Source organism: Podarcis muralis, chromosome 4 (assembly GCF_964188315.1).
Source record: "Podarcis muralis chromosome 4, rPodMur119.hap1.1, whole genome shotgun sequence".
Taxonomy (NCBI): domain Eukaryota; kingdom Metazoa; phylum Chordata; class Lepidosauria; order Squamata; family Lacertidae; genus Podarcis; species Podarcis muralis.
This window is the reverse complement of record NC_135658.1, coordinates 79,487,221-79,502,473: the sequence shown is the minus strand read 5'-3', so window position 1 is coordinate 79,502,473 and position 15,253 is coordinate 79,487,221. Positions and strand designations below refer to the sequence as shown.

At 40.5% G+C, this 15,253-nt stretch overlaps 1 protein-coding gene across 1 annotated transcript in view; it reads left to right on the top strand.

Moving 5' to 3' along the window:
• The first annotated feature begins 159 nt into the window (after positions 1 to 159).
• Positions 160 to 15,253, top strand: part of CUL4A (cullin 4A) — a 31,057-nt gene continuing 15,963 nt past the window's right edge. The window contains exons 1-9 of the mRNA XM_077927663.1: positions 160 to 930; positions 3,729 to 3,844; positions 4,930 to 5,034; positions 5,598 to 5,666; positions 7,576 to 7,649; positions 8,312 to 8,474; positions 10,885 to 10,974; positions 12,046 to 12,128; positions 14,992 to 15,059. Of these exons, the coding sequence (XP_077783789.1) occupies positions 756 to 930; positions 3,729 to 3,844; positions 4,930 to 5,034; positions 5,598 to 5,666; positions 7,576 to 7,649; positions 8,312 to 8,474; positions 10,885 to 10,974; positions 12,046 to 12,128; positions 14,992 to 15,059 (943 nt within the window). The 5' untranslated portion in view covers positions 160 to 755. The remainder of the gene's footprint in view (positions 931 to 3,728; positions 3,845 to 4,929; positions 5,035 to 5,597; positions 5,667 to 7,575; positions 7,650 to 8,311; positions 8,475 to 10,884; positions 10,975 to 12,045; positions 12,129 to 14,991; positions 15,060 to 15,253) is intronic.

Below are 15,253 nucleotides of genomic sequence, written 5' to 3'. Positions count from 1 at the left end.
ACTAACTGATTTGTCGTTCCGTTTAATTCACAATGCAAAAAAACACACGGCGCCCTTTTACTGTGCAAAAAACCACACAACGTAAGAGCAAAACAAAGCAGAAATAGCGCCTCCCTCGCCCGCGCACCGCCCACCCCCACCCCTTAGGTAAGTGGATATAGGATTGCGGCCTTGGCCTGCCTAACGCCGAGCTGCTGCTGTGGAAACGGCGGCGGTGTCGGAGGTGCTGCTTCGCCAGTTGCCTCCCACCACCCCCTTGCCTGGCCCCTGCCCGAGTCCCGTGACAACAGGCTAGAGCCCTCCTCCGGGCCGAGGAAGTCGTAGGTATCTGCCCCGGCGAGGCGCATCCGCCGCCTCGGCCTTGCTTTCAGCAGCCGCCCCGACCCGCGCGGCGGAGGCAGCAGCTTCGGCCTTCACCCGAGGGGACCAAAGGAGCCATTTTGTGAGGTGGCGTCGGGGGCGTCGTCGTCTGCTGCTTGCCGCTTCTTCGCTGTTCCCGCACGCCGAGTCCAGCGGCCGGGAAGGGGGCTCCGCTCCGGCCTTTTCCTTCTTCGCTTTCCGCGCGCCCCTCATGGAAGCGCCTGGGTCGCTGAGGCGGCGCCCTGTTGGCGGCGAGGATCTTTACCGTTGTTGTTATGACCGTCGCCCCCTTTTGAGAGCCGTCGTTCAAAACTGAGAGGAAAGCCGGAGGGAAGGAGGGAGGGGCACCAAGGGAAATCTACACCCCACCCACCCCCGGGATTGCTGGGTCGAACATGGCCGGCGAGCCCCAGAAGAAGCAGCACTTGTCGGCGCTGGTGGGGCACACCAACGGCTTCACCAAGCCCGCTTCCCTGGCAGCTGTGGCCGGAGTCCGAAGCGGGCCGGCCGGCTCTGGAGCTGCTGGTGGAGGAGCCACGTCCAAGAAATTAGTGATCAAGAACTTCAGAGGTGGGTGTGCAAGCGCAGCTAGGATGCTGGAGGTGGAAGGAGATGTTCGCGTGTGGGACTCGTCTCCCCTGTTTTTTGCAAGTGAACGTGTCGCGCTCATCAACACCCTCATTTCAAACGTTTTGTTCTGATTTCTTTTTCGTCCCCATTTGAATAGCTCGTTTAGAAATGCAACCTGGTTTTGTTTTTGTTTCCCACCCCTTTGCAGATGTGCTTAAGGGGTTGTCAGATTCAAAGGCGGGATTCTAAAAATGGTGTAAAAGTGGGTTTTCCTTGGCTGACGAGTTAGGGATACAAAATGGTTTCTCCTACACTGTCGGTTTGGGGGTTTTGTTTGTTTGTTTTTAATGTTAGCGACCTGCCTTGTTTTGCACCTGGGGATATTAGGCGATCAACATCACAAATGTGGATAGGGTTGTTGTTGTTTATTGAATTTATATACCGCCCTATACCCCAGGGGTTATCTCTTAATATCCTTGAAACCTGCCTTTCAGTGCAAGCCTACACACACACACACACACACACACACACACACACAGAAGTAAGCCCCACTGACTTCAATAGGACTCCCTCTCAGGTAAGTATGCATAGGCTTGCAACCCTAGTTGCACTTGAGGGGGTTAAAGACAGAAGCTTAATTTCTTGCCCCCAAACCTCCTGCTATGTTCTTATGGGTGGACCTGCAATTATGATGATGGGATGGGGCTCTCTAAAAAATTATGTGGAGTAAAAGGGTGTGATCTTGTGAATGTAGCTCAGAACATTTTCACATGTGGCATTAAAAGTGACATTTGACCTAACAGACAGCAAGCAATTTTAAAACTGATTGGTGAAAACAGTCTTACTTCTCTGTATCTTCAAGATTCACATATTTTGATCGTAATGCTGTTGACTTATTAATATGAGTCAGCAGAATTCCAGAAGTCTTCCTTGATTTTAAAAAGCTCTTCAGGCACACAAGAGTGTGAGTATGTGTGTTTGCTTGCATACATACAAGCTTGCTTGTAAACATGCCTGAATGCAGGAAACTTGATATTTACCATACAGATGTACTTGCTGTCATCTTAAGCCTGGCTGGGGAGGGGTTGCTCTTTGTCAGGCAGACCAAGGACTCTAAGCAACTTTTCCTTGTTTGACATGCAGGAGTATAAGAGTGTTTGGCACTTTGCCTGGTCAGATCAGTCACTGGCAGCCAATCAGGAGCGCACATGCCCCTTGGCTTGTGTTGACGTGTGACATCCATTGCCCTTTCCTCACTTTACTGTCCACATGGGACCTCTCTATAAGAGTGAAACTAGATTTTGTTACTGTTATCACAGAGGCAGTTTTAAGTCTCATATTTCCTTCATCTGTTGCTTGGTGTCCTGCTGCATTGTCTGAAGGTCCACCAAATGACAGCAAGCTGCTGTGTACTGCATGTTGTTTAATTGTGTCTAACCGCTATCCACTGCTTTCATACTCAAACAAATTAGAATCTGTAGACATCACCTGAAATGTTGAGGAAGTTAAAGTATGCTAAGGAACAACTAATCCTTTCAATCTGAAGTATACACTCTCAAGCATCTATACCTCTCATGTGTCCAGTTAAACATCTCCAAAAGAGAGATTTCACTCCTATGAAGCTGAGCTTTGTATTTTTTTCACAAAACATTACCGGTATGTTACTTGCCTAAACTTAGTTAGCCTAACCCTTCTTTCTCACCCTTACCCACTTTAATGCTGCATAACAAATTCAGGGACATATACATACATGACAGTTCATTTTAGAATATATGTGCAGCAACAGGTATTACACGTACAGGGGAATCCTATGCATGTTTCCACAGAAACAAGTCCCAATATGTTCAGTGGGATTCACTCTCAAGTAAGTTTGCACAGAATTGCAGCCTTCATTTGTCCCAGTAGTATAATTTTGTGTGCTCCCTCATAATGTGGATTTTTGACCTTTAGAAAAAAAATGCTGGATACTGGCAGTTGCATCCAGAGACAGATCCATAATTTTGCAGGTATTAAAAGAATAACAGCAGAGAACATGTGCGAGGTTAGAAACAATCCACTCCATATCACATTTTGAAATTAGCTGAAAAAATTGGGTGATTGTGATAAATGGATACAGATGCACAAATTCACCTTCAACTTTTTTACATAAGAAAAAACGACTCTAAAAATGAAAGGGCTGGAAAAAAGGGCACGATGAAATGTTGGTCCAAATTAGTTATGAGGAAGCCAATATCCTTTTAATAAAGTACTGACTATTAACATGTAGAAGTGGAGCACTAATCACCGTCAATCAAGTGACAGGAAATGGGATAAAGTACAAATTACACCTGTTCCTTGTACTACATATGCAGCCTAATCCTATGCATGTTTAGTTGAGAGTAAATCCCTTTCAGTTCAGTGGGGCTTACTTCCAAGCATACATAGGACTGAAGTCTTTGTGTGAAAGAGTGATGCACAGAATACTCTAAATGCAGATCATGAGTATATAAGGGTACCCTTTTCTGCACATTTGACGTAGTAGTTGAATGACTGCTGATTTGGTGGATTTTTGTATTTTTCAGTGCGTGTTTGTATGGAATGGTGTTTAATATAAAGTTTAAAAGGTGTGTGATCTTTTATCACACTGTTATTTCCTTTTTAAAAAGCACTTTCTTCATGTTGCCTGTTACAAAAGGTCGTAACCTCCAAATAAAAATAGAAAATGCTTTATTTATCGATTAAGAAACCACACTCAAAATTATAAAGTTGTGAAAGAATATACTATTCCTCACCCCTTGTTCTTTGTCTGTTTAACGCAGAGAGACCCACTTTGCCTGATAACTACACTCAGGACACATGGCAGAAGCTTCATGAAGCAGTCAGAGCAATTCAAAGCAGTACATCTATTAAATATAATCTTGAAGAGCTCTACCAAGTAAGAGTTTCGAGGTTTTTTAAAACACTTGTATGAATAAAATGGATATTTTAGAAGTAGCGATTTGGGAGAGTTTCTGTCTGTAACAAAAAATACATCATGTAGAAAACCTGTTCTTGGACATTTCTAATGCCCTGATGCCTAGATTTCTCCCTGCCTAGATTTCTGTGTGCATGGGGTGCATTCAGGTATTTTATCCTTTACCCTGCATCAACGCCCCAACTTTTTCCTAACTAAATTCAGAACGTTAAATTCCATCCCTCACCCCCTGCTCTCATCACTCTCACTGCCCCCTCGCGCCACTCTCACCCAGTGTTCTGGCGATCAGGAGAGTCATGCCACAGTGCTGGATGGGAAGGCGCTTTGGTGTGATGCTGCTGACAATCACCAGAGTGAGCGTCTATTGGTCCAGTGCTTGAACCAGAGCACCAGACCAAAAAATGGAACATTCTAGGATCAAAACAGAAGCTGATATTGGCTTCTGTCATCTGGGATGTCCCAGTAAAAATGGGACAGTTGGGGGATCTGCCTGCAGTGTTGGACCTATGGCAAGAAGCTAAAAAATGAATCTTACTAAAATGTCAGGAGTGGTGTGTTATTATAGATTTTATAAATATACAAGGGGAGCCTGCAAGAAAAGAATGCATTGTGGAAGGCATTGTTGAGTCCAGCTAGTCAGTCAGGCAGCCATGCCTTCTCCCAGGACACTCCATTTCCCCCATTGCACCCAGTATTCTCATTTGGGTCTTCTTGGATTAATTTTCTTTTGAACTGTCTATTTTGGAGCATTTTCTCCATATTATTTTCAGTGCTTGAATAAACTGCTAGTATTCTGTCTGGTGAAGCAGTTGCCCAGAAATCTTCGCATAAGTTGAACTGTTTCAAGAATATAGTTAAGTAAGACAAAATAGGTTTACCTAGAAGAGGGCGGGGAGACCTGTTTTCTCTCCCTGGGGTATCTCTTCCAGAAGTATTCTATCCCTCCTTAAAAATAAAAAGGATCTGAAACCTGGGGGAGGGGAAGGAGGTGGTGGTGGATACCTTGATGATGTTGAACTCTTTCTTTCTCTGTCCTCATATCCCAGGCTGTTGAAAATGTCTGTTCTTATAAAGCATCACCTATGCTGTATAAACAGCTAAGACAAGTCTGTGAAGACCACGTGAAAGCCCAAATTCTGCAGTTTAGAGAATATCCTTTTTATATACAAAAAACGCAGCCAAACAGTTATTAATAGTTTTAGTGTTCATAAAGTATACATTGTAGTCTCACCAAAGTAAAAATGCTTCACAAAGAATGTACTTGGAATCTGAAAAGTAAAGTCTTGTTTATGGTTTAGGTTTGTAGCATGTTGGCATCTTTTCACAGTGATATTGAAGTTAACAAGGCCACTTGCATTCTTAATTTCCCCAGAGTCTTGCTTAGGTCTCGCTTGGCTGAGATTGTGTTCTAGAGTGGAGAATCTATTGCTGACAGTTCTTGAAGATTTGGGGTATGATTAATCATCAGTGCAATAATTTCCTTCGTTCAACTATACTAAGAATCATATATTTCCCCTCTTGGATCCTTGCAGGGAGACTCCAGATTCTTAAAGACATGATGTGGTTGTCACTGTAAAAGTCTAGAAATTCTTCTAATCTGAAGCATTAATTTCTTTCAGAAATGATAGCTCCAAATTCAGGCTAGAATCCCAATCTAGAGTAACCACTGATATATTGACTAAAAAAAATAGTTTCCCTTAACCTTTCTAGCACAGATTCTCTTGACAGTCTCCTGTTTTTAAAGAAAATAAACAGATGCTGGCAAGATCACTGCAGACAAATGGTAAGTTATATGTAGTTCATAATGCATATTTCTGTTTCTATTTTTTTTTAAAAGTTGTATATCCCACATTTCTTCAAGCAGTTCAAAATGATCTACATCAGGAATGGGGAACCTGGTATATTTGGACTAAAAGTCCCATCCATTCCAGCCAGGATGGTCTGGGGTCTCAGGGATGATAGGATTTGTATTCCAACAACATCTGGAGGTTTACAGGTTTCCCATCGCTGATGTATATGATTCTCATTTTTAGCCTCGCAACAGTCCTATGAGGTCGGATAGACTGAGATGATTGTTGTCCCATGATCACCCAGTGAACTTTGTGGCTTAGTGTGGAATTTCAACCAGGACCCCCTAGTCATAGTCGATGACACTAGCTACTGTGCAACACAGTTAGCTCATAGAGGCAATTCAGGTTCATATCTGTTGTTTGACCCCATTAATAAAATTAAGGAAAATTTGTATTTGCTTGGCTCAACTCTTAGATTCTTTGTTAAATTAACTAAATGATATATGTATTTATGACTTGAAAAAGTTTTACGAAAACTGAATGAGAAAGCTGAAGCCAATTATATTCCTTTGGATATATAAACTTTGATCTTTGTAGCTTTAATCTTTTGACTGCTTGAAAAGCTATTGGTTAGCTCTTAATTCTGTTACTACAAAAACAATTTATTACCAAGTCCCTATGAAATTAAGCATCTGCTTTTGAAAAACAGTTTGTAGCATGATTATATGGACAAACAGAGTTTGGTGTTCTTTGCAAAACTGGTCATTACTTTGGTTTCTCTCTTTTTGTGTTGTGAGAGTTTGAAAGACTTTGAAGTTCACTTCAACTTCGTTTCCTAGCTGCATCCCTGCTTTTTTGCTTTTGCTTTTTCCAAAGCAAAGAGTGATTGAGATGCTACCTAGTTTCACAAATATGAAGTTGCATAACACATTTGAAGCTTGCTGGCTTCAAATTTAATTGCACATTGGTGCAGCTCATTAGGAACTAGCTATTTGACTATGGGGAATGTGTGAAATCCCCTTAAGTATTCGAATTACATAAAGTTGCCTTTTTCACCCAAGCAATAACGTTTTGACAAAACAGCAGGAAGTGAGTGGGTTCCAGCTTGATGTTCCATTGTGTTTTAAGTCACTTATCAAGTTTCTTGGACCAGAGGTTGGCCCTTTAAAAAAACAGAACTCAGTACTGCTGGCACAGATAAATCACAAGCTTTTTTGCTAACTCTCCTAAGAAAACTTTTGGCTGGGAAAAGAAAAATTAATTAGGAAAATTAGAATGACGGTGTCACCACCAATTAATACTGTTTTGGATTATCTTATATATATATTGGCTAGCAATATTCATTTAACAAAATTTATATATTGTTTGATTATATATAAATTTTCACATTTAATGGTCATTTGGCCCTATGGATTAATGCCACCCCATATTTGATATGTTTTATGTTAAACTTCTTTAGCAGTCATGCTCATAAAATATCAAGCTAAGATTATTAATTTTGGATTAGTAACACATCAATGTTGATTAAGATTAAGAGGTTATTGGGAATTGACTATGCAATCACAGCTGCTTCTGAACTACTGATATTGGCTAAGATAAGCAATATTAAGTCTATGCTGGCCCTATTTTTTCTGCTTTTCACTCCAAATTATTACAACTCTAGGAAACATATATACGTTTAAGGAAACTCCTTAAAATTCTTATTTGTTGGTGATCATACACTGTATAAATTCTTTCTTGGCTTGTAGATTCTCTTCCTTGATGAAACTTCAAGATATATTCTGAATGTATAATAACCCTAGGTATTGATGAGGATAGGAAATCAGGAAATGTGACATATATGGTAGAGGTAATGCATAAGCAAAGAAGATAATTCTATCTTTATGGGTTGTTTTTTTGCAGATCATGATTAGAAGCATTTTTTTGTTTTTGGATCGTACTTATGTTCTTCAGAATTCAATGCTACCTTCTATATGGTAGGTACAGTATTTAAGTAGTATGTATGTTGGCAGTGTGTGGATCTGTTATTACAGTGCTGGCCATTATGCACCTGCAGTGTGTAATGTGGATATATGGGCTGTAAAATTGCTAGTAAAATGTAAAATTGCTTGTAAAGGAGTCCTTGTACCTTTACACAGGAACTTGTGGTCCTTCAGATGTTGTTGAACTCCTAATCCCACCAGCTCCAGTCAGCATGGGCAATGTTGAGGAATGATTAGAATTGCAGTCCAACAACATCTGGAGGGTCCTAGGTTCCACAGCATATACTACTGTCTCTGCAAAAATAAGAATTTTAGCAGGTGATTTCTGCTCCCATTTAACTGATAACCTGCACCCTTAAAATTCTCTTAGAACTTTAATAGCTATATAGACAGGGCTTCTGTTATGCCCCTTCTGGTTTCATAATCCTAAAACTGCAAGTAATGCATTCCTGCCGATCTAAATTTCAGCAAAAGGAATGGTCATTACAGTGGTAACCACTTCTCAAGCCATGCAAGCATCTATAGTTGAAATTATACTAGGGAGCAAACTCGGAGCCTTCACACTGTGGAATAGAAGCATAATATGATTTTAGGTCTATAAGAACATGTAATGTTATATAAAATCAAATTGTAATTAACCTGTTATAATTTTACAGGGATATGGGATTAGAACTTTTCAGAAGCCATATTATTAATGATAAATTAGTTCAAACAAAAACGATTGATGGAATCCTGCTGTTGATTGAACGAGAACGGAATGGTGAAGCTGTAGATAGAAGCTTGTTACGAAGTCTGTTAAGTATGCTGTCTGATTTGCAAGTAAGTATAAAAGCCAAATATGTACAATGCTACAGGAAGGTAAACAGACTCCTTTTTGTTCTGCTTTTCTGGATGGGAATGTGTAGAAAGTTGAGGCCTTCCTGTCAGTTTGCATTTCTTAGTGCAGAACGTATTGATCTGATGTGTAGAGATCTTTCCTATTCTACTTAATTCAAGAGGGTGCTGGAAGCTTATCTGTGTGAAAGAAACAAGCAGAAGGTTCATGTTGTTTGGGTTATTCCTTCAGAGAAGCCAATTACAGCTGGTTTAAACTGGTTCTGTTATCTCTTTCTGTCAAGGTCATGCTGACTATAATAATAGGCCAGATGGAGCCTGGGTTTCACACTTTCTCTTTCAATATCTTTTCCTTCTGGTGTGGTGTTCTGTACATAGTACGCTTAGTGTTAAGTTTTAGACTTATTGTAAGTTTGAGTTAAGTCTCCTGTAACTGGATTTCTTCTAGACAATGCCAATCCTGAATGTACTGGATTTGTGACCATTATGCTTATTTGCCTTCAATAGTAGTAAAGCTCTCTGGATGAAATGCCTCTGCTCTATTTTTTGGGAATCCTGCAAGGTGTTTAAGTTGTTACTCTGCTAACTATACATTGGAATCTACACTGGATCAATATTGAGTAGACTTTCAATGACACTTTCCTCCTCCCACCCCAAACTCTCAGCAAAAGCTCACAGAAAAGAGCTGAAATTTCCAACTTGGCATGGTATTTGTAGTGGTGCTGATATGAAAAGACATACCATATCACATGACCTGCTCAATTAAGGAGCAACTTGCTTCATAGTGGGCATTCCTATCATCTCATTATGCAGCGGCTAGACTGGTGACTGGGAGCAGCCGCTGAGACCATATAACAGCAGTCCTCAAAGACCTACATGGGTTCCCAGTACATTTCTGAGCACAATTCAGTGTGTTGGTGCTGACCTTTAAAGCCCTAAACAGCCTTGGCCCTGTATACTTGAAGGAGCATTTCCACCCCCATCATTCAGCCCAGATACTGAGGTCCTCCTCCAAGGATCTTCTGTGGTTCCCTCACTGCAAGAAGCGAAGTTAGAGGGGAACCAGGCAGAGGGCCTTCTCGGAAGTGGCACCCACCCTGTGGAATGCCTGCCCATAAGATATTAAGGAGATGAGTAATTATACAGCATTTAGGAAAAATCTGAAAGCAGCCCTGTATAGGGAAGCTTTTGAAGGTTTAGTGTTTTAGTATGTTTTTATATAAGCTGGAAGTCACCCAGAGTGGCTGGGGCAGCCCAGTCAGATGGGCAGGATACAAATAATATTATTATCACTAAGGCAGTGTTTTGAGGTAGGAATGAAAGTCTTTTTGAACACAGGCAACCTCCCATTTACACGGGGGTTACATTCCAAGGCACCCCATTCCGCCCCTTTTTGTGACTTTTTGGATCACTTCCGGGTTTGGCTCGATGCACATGTGCATGGTTGTGCACATATTGAAACTTTCTTTAAGCATAACGTTAACCATGGTTTTGGGTTTGGACAGCACATCATACCATTGGCTCCTTCACTTGGGAGAGGTAAGGGGGGAGCATTCGAGGCTGAGAGTCGTAGTGGCTTGTTCTTCCTTATGCGTGTCACCCTAAATCATATCTTAGTGTGATTTGTGAATAACACATGCTATGTCCAAACATGGAGAAGCTTTGGTTAGTTTACCTAAAGTTTAGTGGAACAAACCAACTTCAAATAGCATAGACTATGCTTTCTGATCTCAAACTGTTTTCTTAAACCATAGTTTAAGAAAAAGCGTATGTGAACCCGGTCTTTGGGTGGGTGTTTGATTTTCGTTGTTGTGTATACTGTGTATATACGGACAATGACAATAAATTTATCTATCTAGTTAAAATTAACCACAGTTCCAGATTAGAATGTAGCAGCAAACCTCAATTAGTAGAAAGAGGAAGTGAAAGCTTTTGATTTTCTCCTTGTGCCCATACTGAAGGAGAATGAAAAAAGGAAATGCATGAGCCCAATAATTTTGTAAAAATAGTTCAAGTGATATTCCTTCACCATTAGTTCCCTAATTGTAAGTAGGGATATTTCCTATGCCACAGGGTTGTTTGAAGAACGGATGAAATTAGTCTGCATCTGTATTGGAACTATTTTTCTTGTAAAAACAATATAAACATTTAAGATATGGAATTGTTTTTTACACTTCACTTGTTTTGTGGTTGTACCTATTTTATTTGTTTTGTAACTATATTTTATTGTTGTAACCCGTCCTGTAAATGGCGGGTAATCTAAATGAATGAATGAATAAAATAGCCTGCATTTAGAAGAAAACTGCGTAGAAGCTACGTTTTATCTTTTATTGACAAATTACTGTACAATTTAGGCACTAATCTGATAAACTACATTAATGTGTCTCTTAAATAGGTTTACAAAGATGCATTTGAACAAAGGTTTTTGGAAGATACAAATCGTTTATATACTGCAGAAGGCCAAAGATTAATGCAAGAAAGAGAGGTATGAAGTTAAACAAAATGTAGTAGGAATTGTTCCCAATATGAGTTCATATGGTTGAGTGGGAGTTGTATTTGGCAGAATTGTTCGATAACTCTATGCATATGAACAAAAAAGTCATAATAATGCATAGCAATTACCTTTTGAAACAGTTTTGTTGTTAAATATATGCTGTATATATAAACATGGGATTTTTGTATATTTGAGGGATTGCAGCCAAGGGAAAGCAGTAAAATAGCATAAAAATTATATAAAGAGCCAATAATCTGGCTTCCACGTGACTGTGTTTGAGAACTTAGATGTTTCCAATTCCACGCAAAGAAAATCTCACCTCAGTATATAGAGAGACATTTCTAAATATTTATTTATTTACAAATATTTATAAATGTGATTCTGAAGTTGTGTACAAAATTGATAAAACATGCAGTATTTTCTACCTCTCGAAAAAAGAAGCTGAAGTAATTATGAACGTGAGTACTAAGATAGCATGGCAGAAGGCAAAAACCTCTCCAGAGAGAGGTTTCTTGTTGACATCATGGATTCCAGGTCAAGGTCACCCGTGCTGTCCACAGCCTGCTTCTGCTGCAAACTTGCAGAGCTGTTTTTCTGAGAATTCAACCCTGCAGATGTGTCTGGACTGAAAGCAGTGTGTGCATTTCTGGATTGTTCCTACTGCTGTAAAAATAATATCTCCTCAATTCTCTCTTTTGGGGGGTGGGGTGAGTATCTGGCAGGTTAGATTAAAACTGCCATTTGTGTATTTTGAGACTCCTTGCTGCAGTAATTGCTTTTGGTTCATAGGAAAAGGACTGGAATCACAATGAATAGCAGTTTTACTTTCTCTTGTTATTGCTGCCTGCCTGTTGTGAACGAAAGGTGGGGTGGGATAACAGAATTACCACAAATAAATGACAGAGCCATCAATGCATATAGTTATCTATATGATTACATGAGGTAAGATCAGACGAGCATATGGTCATGCTGTTTTACTATTCAGTAGCTTTTACACTCTGCTTGTCCTTTTGTAGAACAAAATTCCCTTCCAGATATCTTTTTTTTTTTTTAATTTGACAGGTCCCAGAATACCTTCACCATGTTAACAAACGTTTAGAAGAAGAAGCAGATCGAGTAGTGACATATTTAGACCACAGCACACAGTGAGTACCTCTTACCTTTTTTCTTTAATACAAGGTTCCTGTTTGCTTTAAAAGTTGGTTCTATAGAAAACTGTACAACACTCTTTATATCTAAAGGGGTAGTGGTGACACCTTTTATAAATTATATTTAAATTATGTTCTTGAAATTATGCTCTTGAAATAGAAGCAAAAGGTATTTGGGTAAGCTTAGCAATGTTTGGAGTTTTAGAATTCTGTCTATTACATAACACTCAATTTAGATTAAAGGTAAAGGTAAAGGGACCTCTGACCATTAGGTCCAGTCGTGGCCGACTCTGGGTTTGCGGCGCTCATCTCACTTTACTGGCCGAGGGAGCCGGCGCACAGCTTCCGGGTCATGTGGCCAACATGACTAAGCTGCTTCTGGCGAACCAGAGCAGCGCACGGAAACGCCGTTTACCTTCCCGCCGGAGCGGTACCTATTTATCTACTTGCACTTTGATGTGCTTTCGAACTGCTAGGTTGGCAGGAGCAGGGACCGAGCAACGGGAGCTCACCCCGTCGCAGGGATTCGAACCGCTGACCTTCTGATCAGCAAGTCCTAGGCTCTGTGGTTTAACCCACAGCACCACCCGCTTCCCTTCAATGTAGATTATATGTTCATTAATAATTAACTTTAATGATAACATCTGTAATTGTAGTTACAGATAGCCATAGGGGAAGAGCTGTAGCTTAGTCGTAGTGTCTGCTTCCATGCATGGCATCTCCAGGAAGGGAGGGAGAGAACCTTGTCTAAAATCTTGGGCAGTTGCTGCCCAAGTATTGTAAACAATACTAAGTTAGATGGTCCTATGTCTGACAGTGTAAGGCAGCTTTGTGTGTTCCTATTTATCACCTGCTTTTCGTTCTGAAAGTTACAAGAGAAGCTTTGGGTTACTGCAGCTGCAAGATAACATTTTGCTTTTTGCAATGCAAGTCTGAATTACACCTCCTTGTGTTCTTCAAATGAGGACCGTGAACTATTTGGCTGCAGCACCAGTTCCGGGGAGCTAGTCAGGGCAATAAATATAATGCAGCCGAATATGGGGAGCCATCAGCGCCAGTGGAAAAGCATCAAGGTAGCAAGCAAGTTAGAAAGCTGTTTGCCCTGACCTCCTTATTGTGTTATCAGGCTATTCCCGCACCACTTTTCAACTCCAGAAATCTGAAGCTCCATAGTAAATTACTCAATAAACAACAGTAACAAGTATGCAGGTAGAAAGCCAGCAGAGATTTGACTTATCCACTGTATTGTGCCAAATGTCACATGTAGAACTATATACCTGTTGGCAGGAATTGTGTTTGTGTGCTTGATGCAATCAATGCATTCCTGGCATCCATGGGACAAATTTGTTCCCTAGAGGCCAACCAAGGTGGCTGCTCTAGACAAGCTGAGAGGTTAATAGATAAGGCCTTTGGGAACATCTGGCAATGGCAGATTTCAGAGAACCAGGGTGGCTGCACCTCCGCTGTCATGGAAGATGAGTGTCTTTGGCAAGGAAGATGGGCTTGTGGGCTTCCCACAGACATCTGATTGCCCAATGTGAGAACTGGATGCTAGACTTAGATGGGCTTTTGCTCTGATGCAGAAGGACTCTTCTTACGTTTGTGTATCCTTTTCGACTTTCCCCAAGATCTTTATTAATGAATGCTCATTACTGAAGCGTTGTATATCATCATTTCTTTTCATACTTAATTTGCTGGTCTGATTACTCTCAGTTTGGCAGTGAAATGGGGCCAACTATAAATAAGGTACTGGTTTCTGCATACTTGAGAGTTATGCAGAAGTATACTCGTTTGTAAATTTCACGGAAAAAAGAAAACACAGCTGCTATCTTTGCTCAGTGGCTTCTAGAGCCTATGAAATGTTGAAGGTGTTATTGGTAGGGGATTGACCTGCTTGAACTCCTAAAATCTTTTAGAAGCTTGAGGTAGGGATTACAACTGATGTGCACTCTCTCCTCTCTGCACTGCATGGGCAGTTTTCTGGAAGGAGAAAAGAAAAAAAGGACACACACACCCTCGTTTTCGATTTAGAAACTCTCCTGTTACTTTACAACAATAATGTGTTCAGGTTTGAGCCTGATATCCTGAACCTGAGCCCTTTAACACAGTAAAGGAAGGTTTCAGGAACATGGGACAGGGAAAAAGAAATCCTTGCTATCCTGAAACTTTTCCTCTTCATAAATAATAGTAGGCTAGAGTACTCCTGTAGGGAGCCAAGAATATACCTGGGATACACTAACGTTCTGTAGCATGTTGGAGTTCTCAGATGGTTCCCTCTCATGGTGAAGCAGAGCGCCATTATAACTAGTTGGGAAGCAAAATGGGACTGCCCACAGACAAGGCAAATCTGCAGGTATTCAAGAAAAAGTACATAAGTGAAAAGAGAACTCCACAGCATAATTCAGGTGTAAGCCCTTGGTGTGGCAGATGTCCACTTGCTGTCCTTCAACCTGCTGGACAGTTAATCTAGATTCTGTACACACTTTTCATGGGTGCTTTAAGTAGACAGTATAGCACCACCTACAGAACTTTATAGTTCTCCTGCTAAGCTCTATATACATTTAGGATTAATACATAACAGTAAGTGCCTTCTTTCTCATATTTAAGTTTTTCCTTTTGATTAGTGTAAAGATCACGTTGATGATTCTACATCAAGAATGGCTGGGTTGTTAACTGAATACTTTTGTTCTGCTATACTGTCCCTCTGTGTATGTAGTTAAACATAGAGTTGGTGAACCTAAGATCTGTATTTTACCTACAAATGTATGTGCAACCAAGAGTATACACTTGCACACCTTTTGAAGGCTCTTCATCCTAAATTGTACAGGTATTCATAGATTCTTTTTCTTGCCTTAAACAGGAAGCCACTCATTGCTTGTGTGGAGAGGCAGCTTTTAGGAGAGCACTTATCAGCTGTTTTGCAAAAAGGTACTTTTTTCTAATTAGCTTTTTTTTTTTTTTAAGCTGCATAATCTGCTCACATTTTATGGGAAACTGAAAACAGATTGTACAGCTGCCTCTTTGGCCTGGGAAAAGCCATTGGAACAAACAAGTATTCTTAAAATATGATGGCCAATACACATTCCCACACGCAACTGGCAACAAATAATGTAAGCAAACCC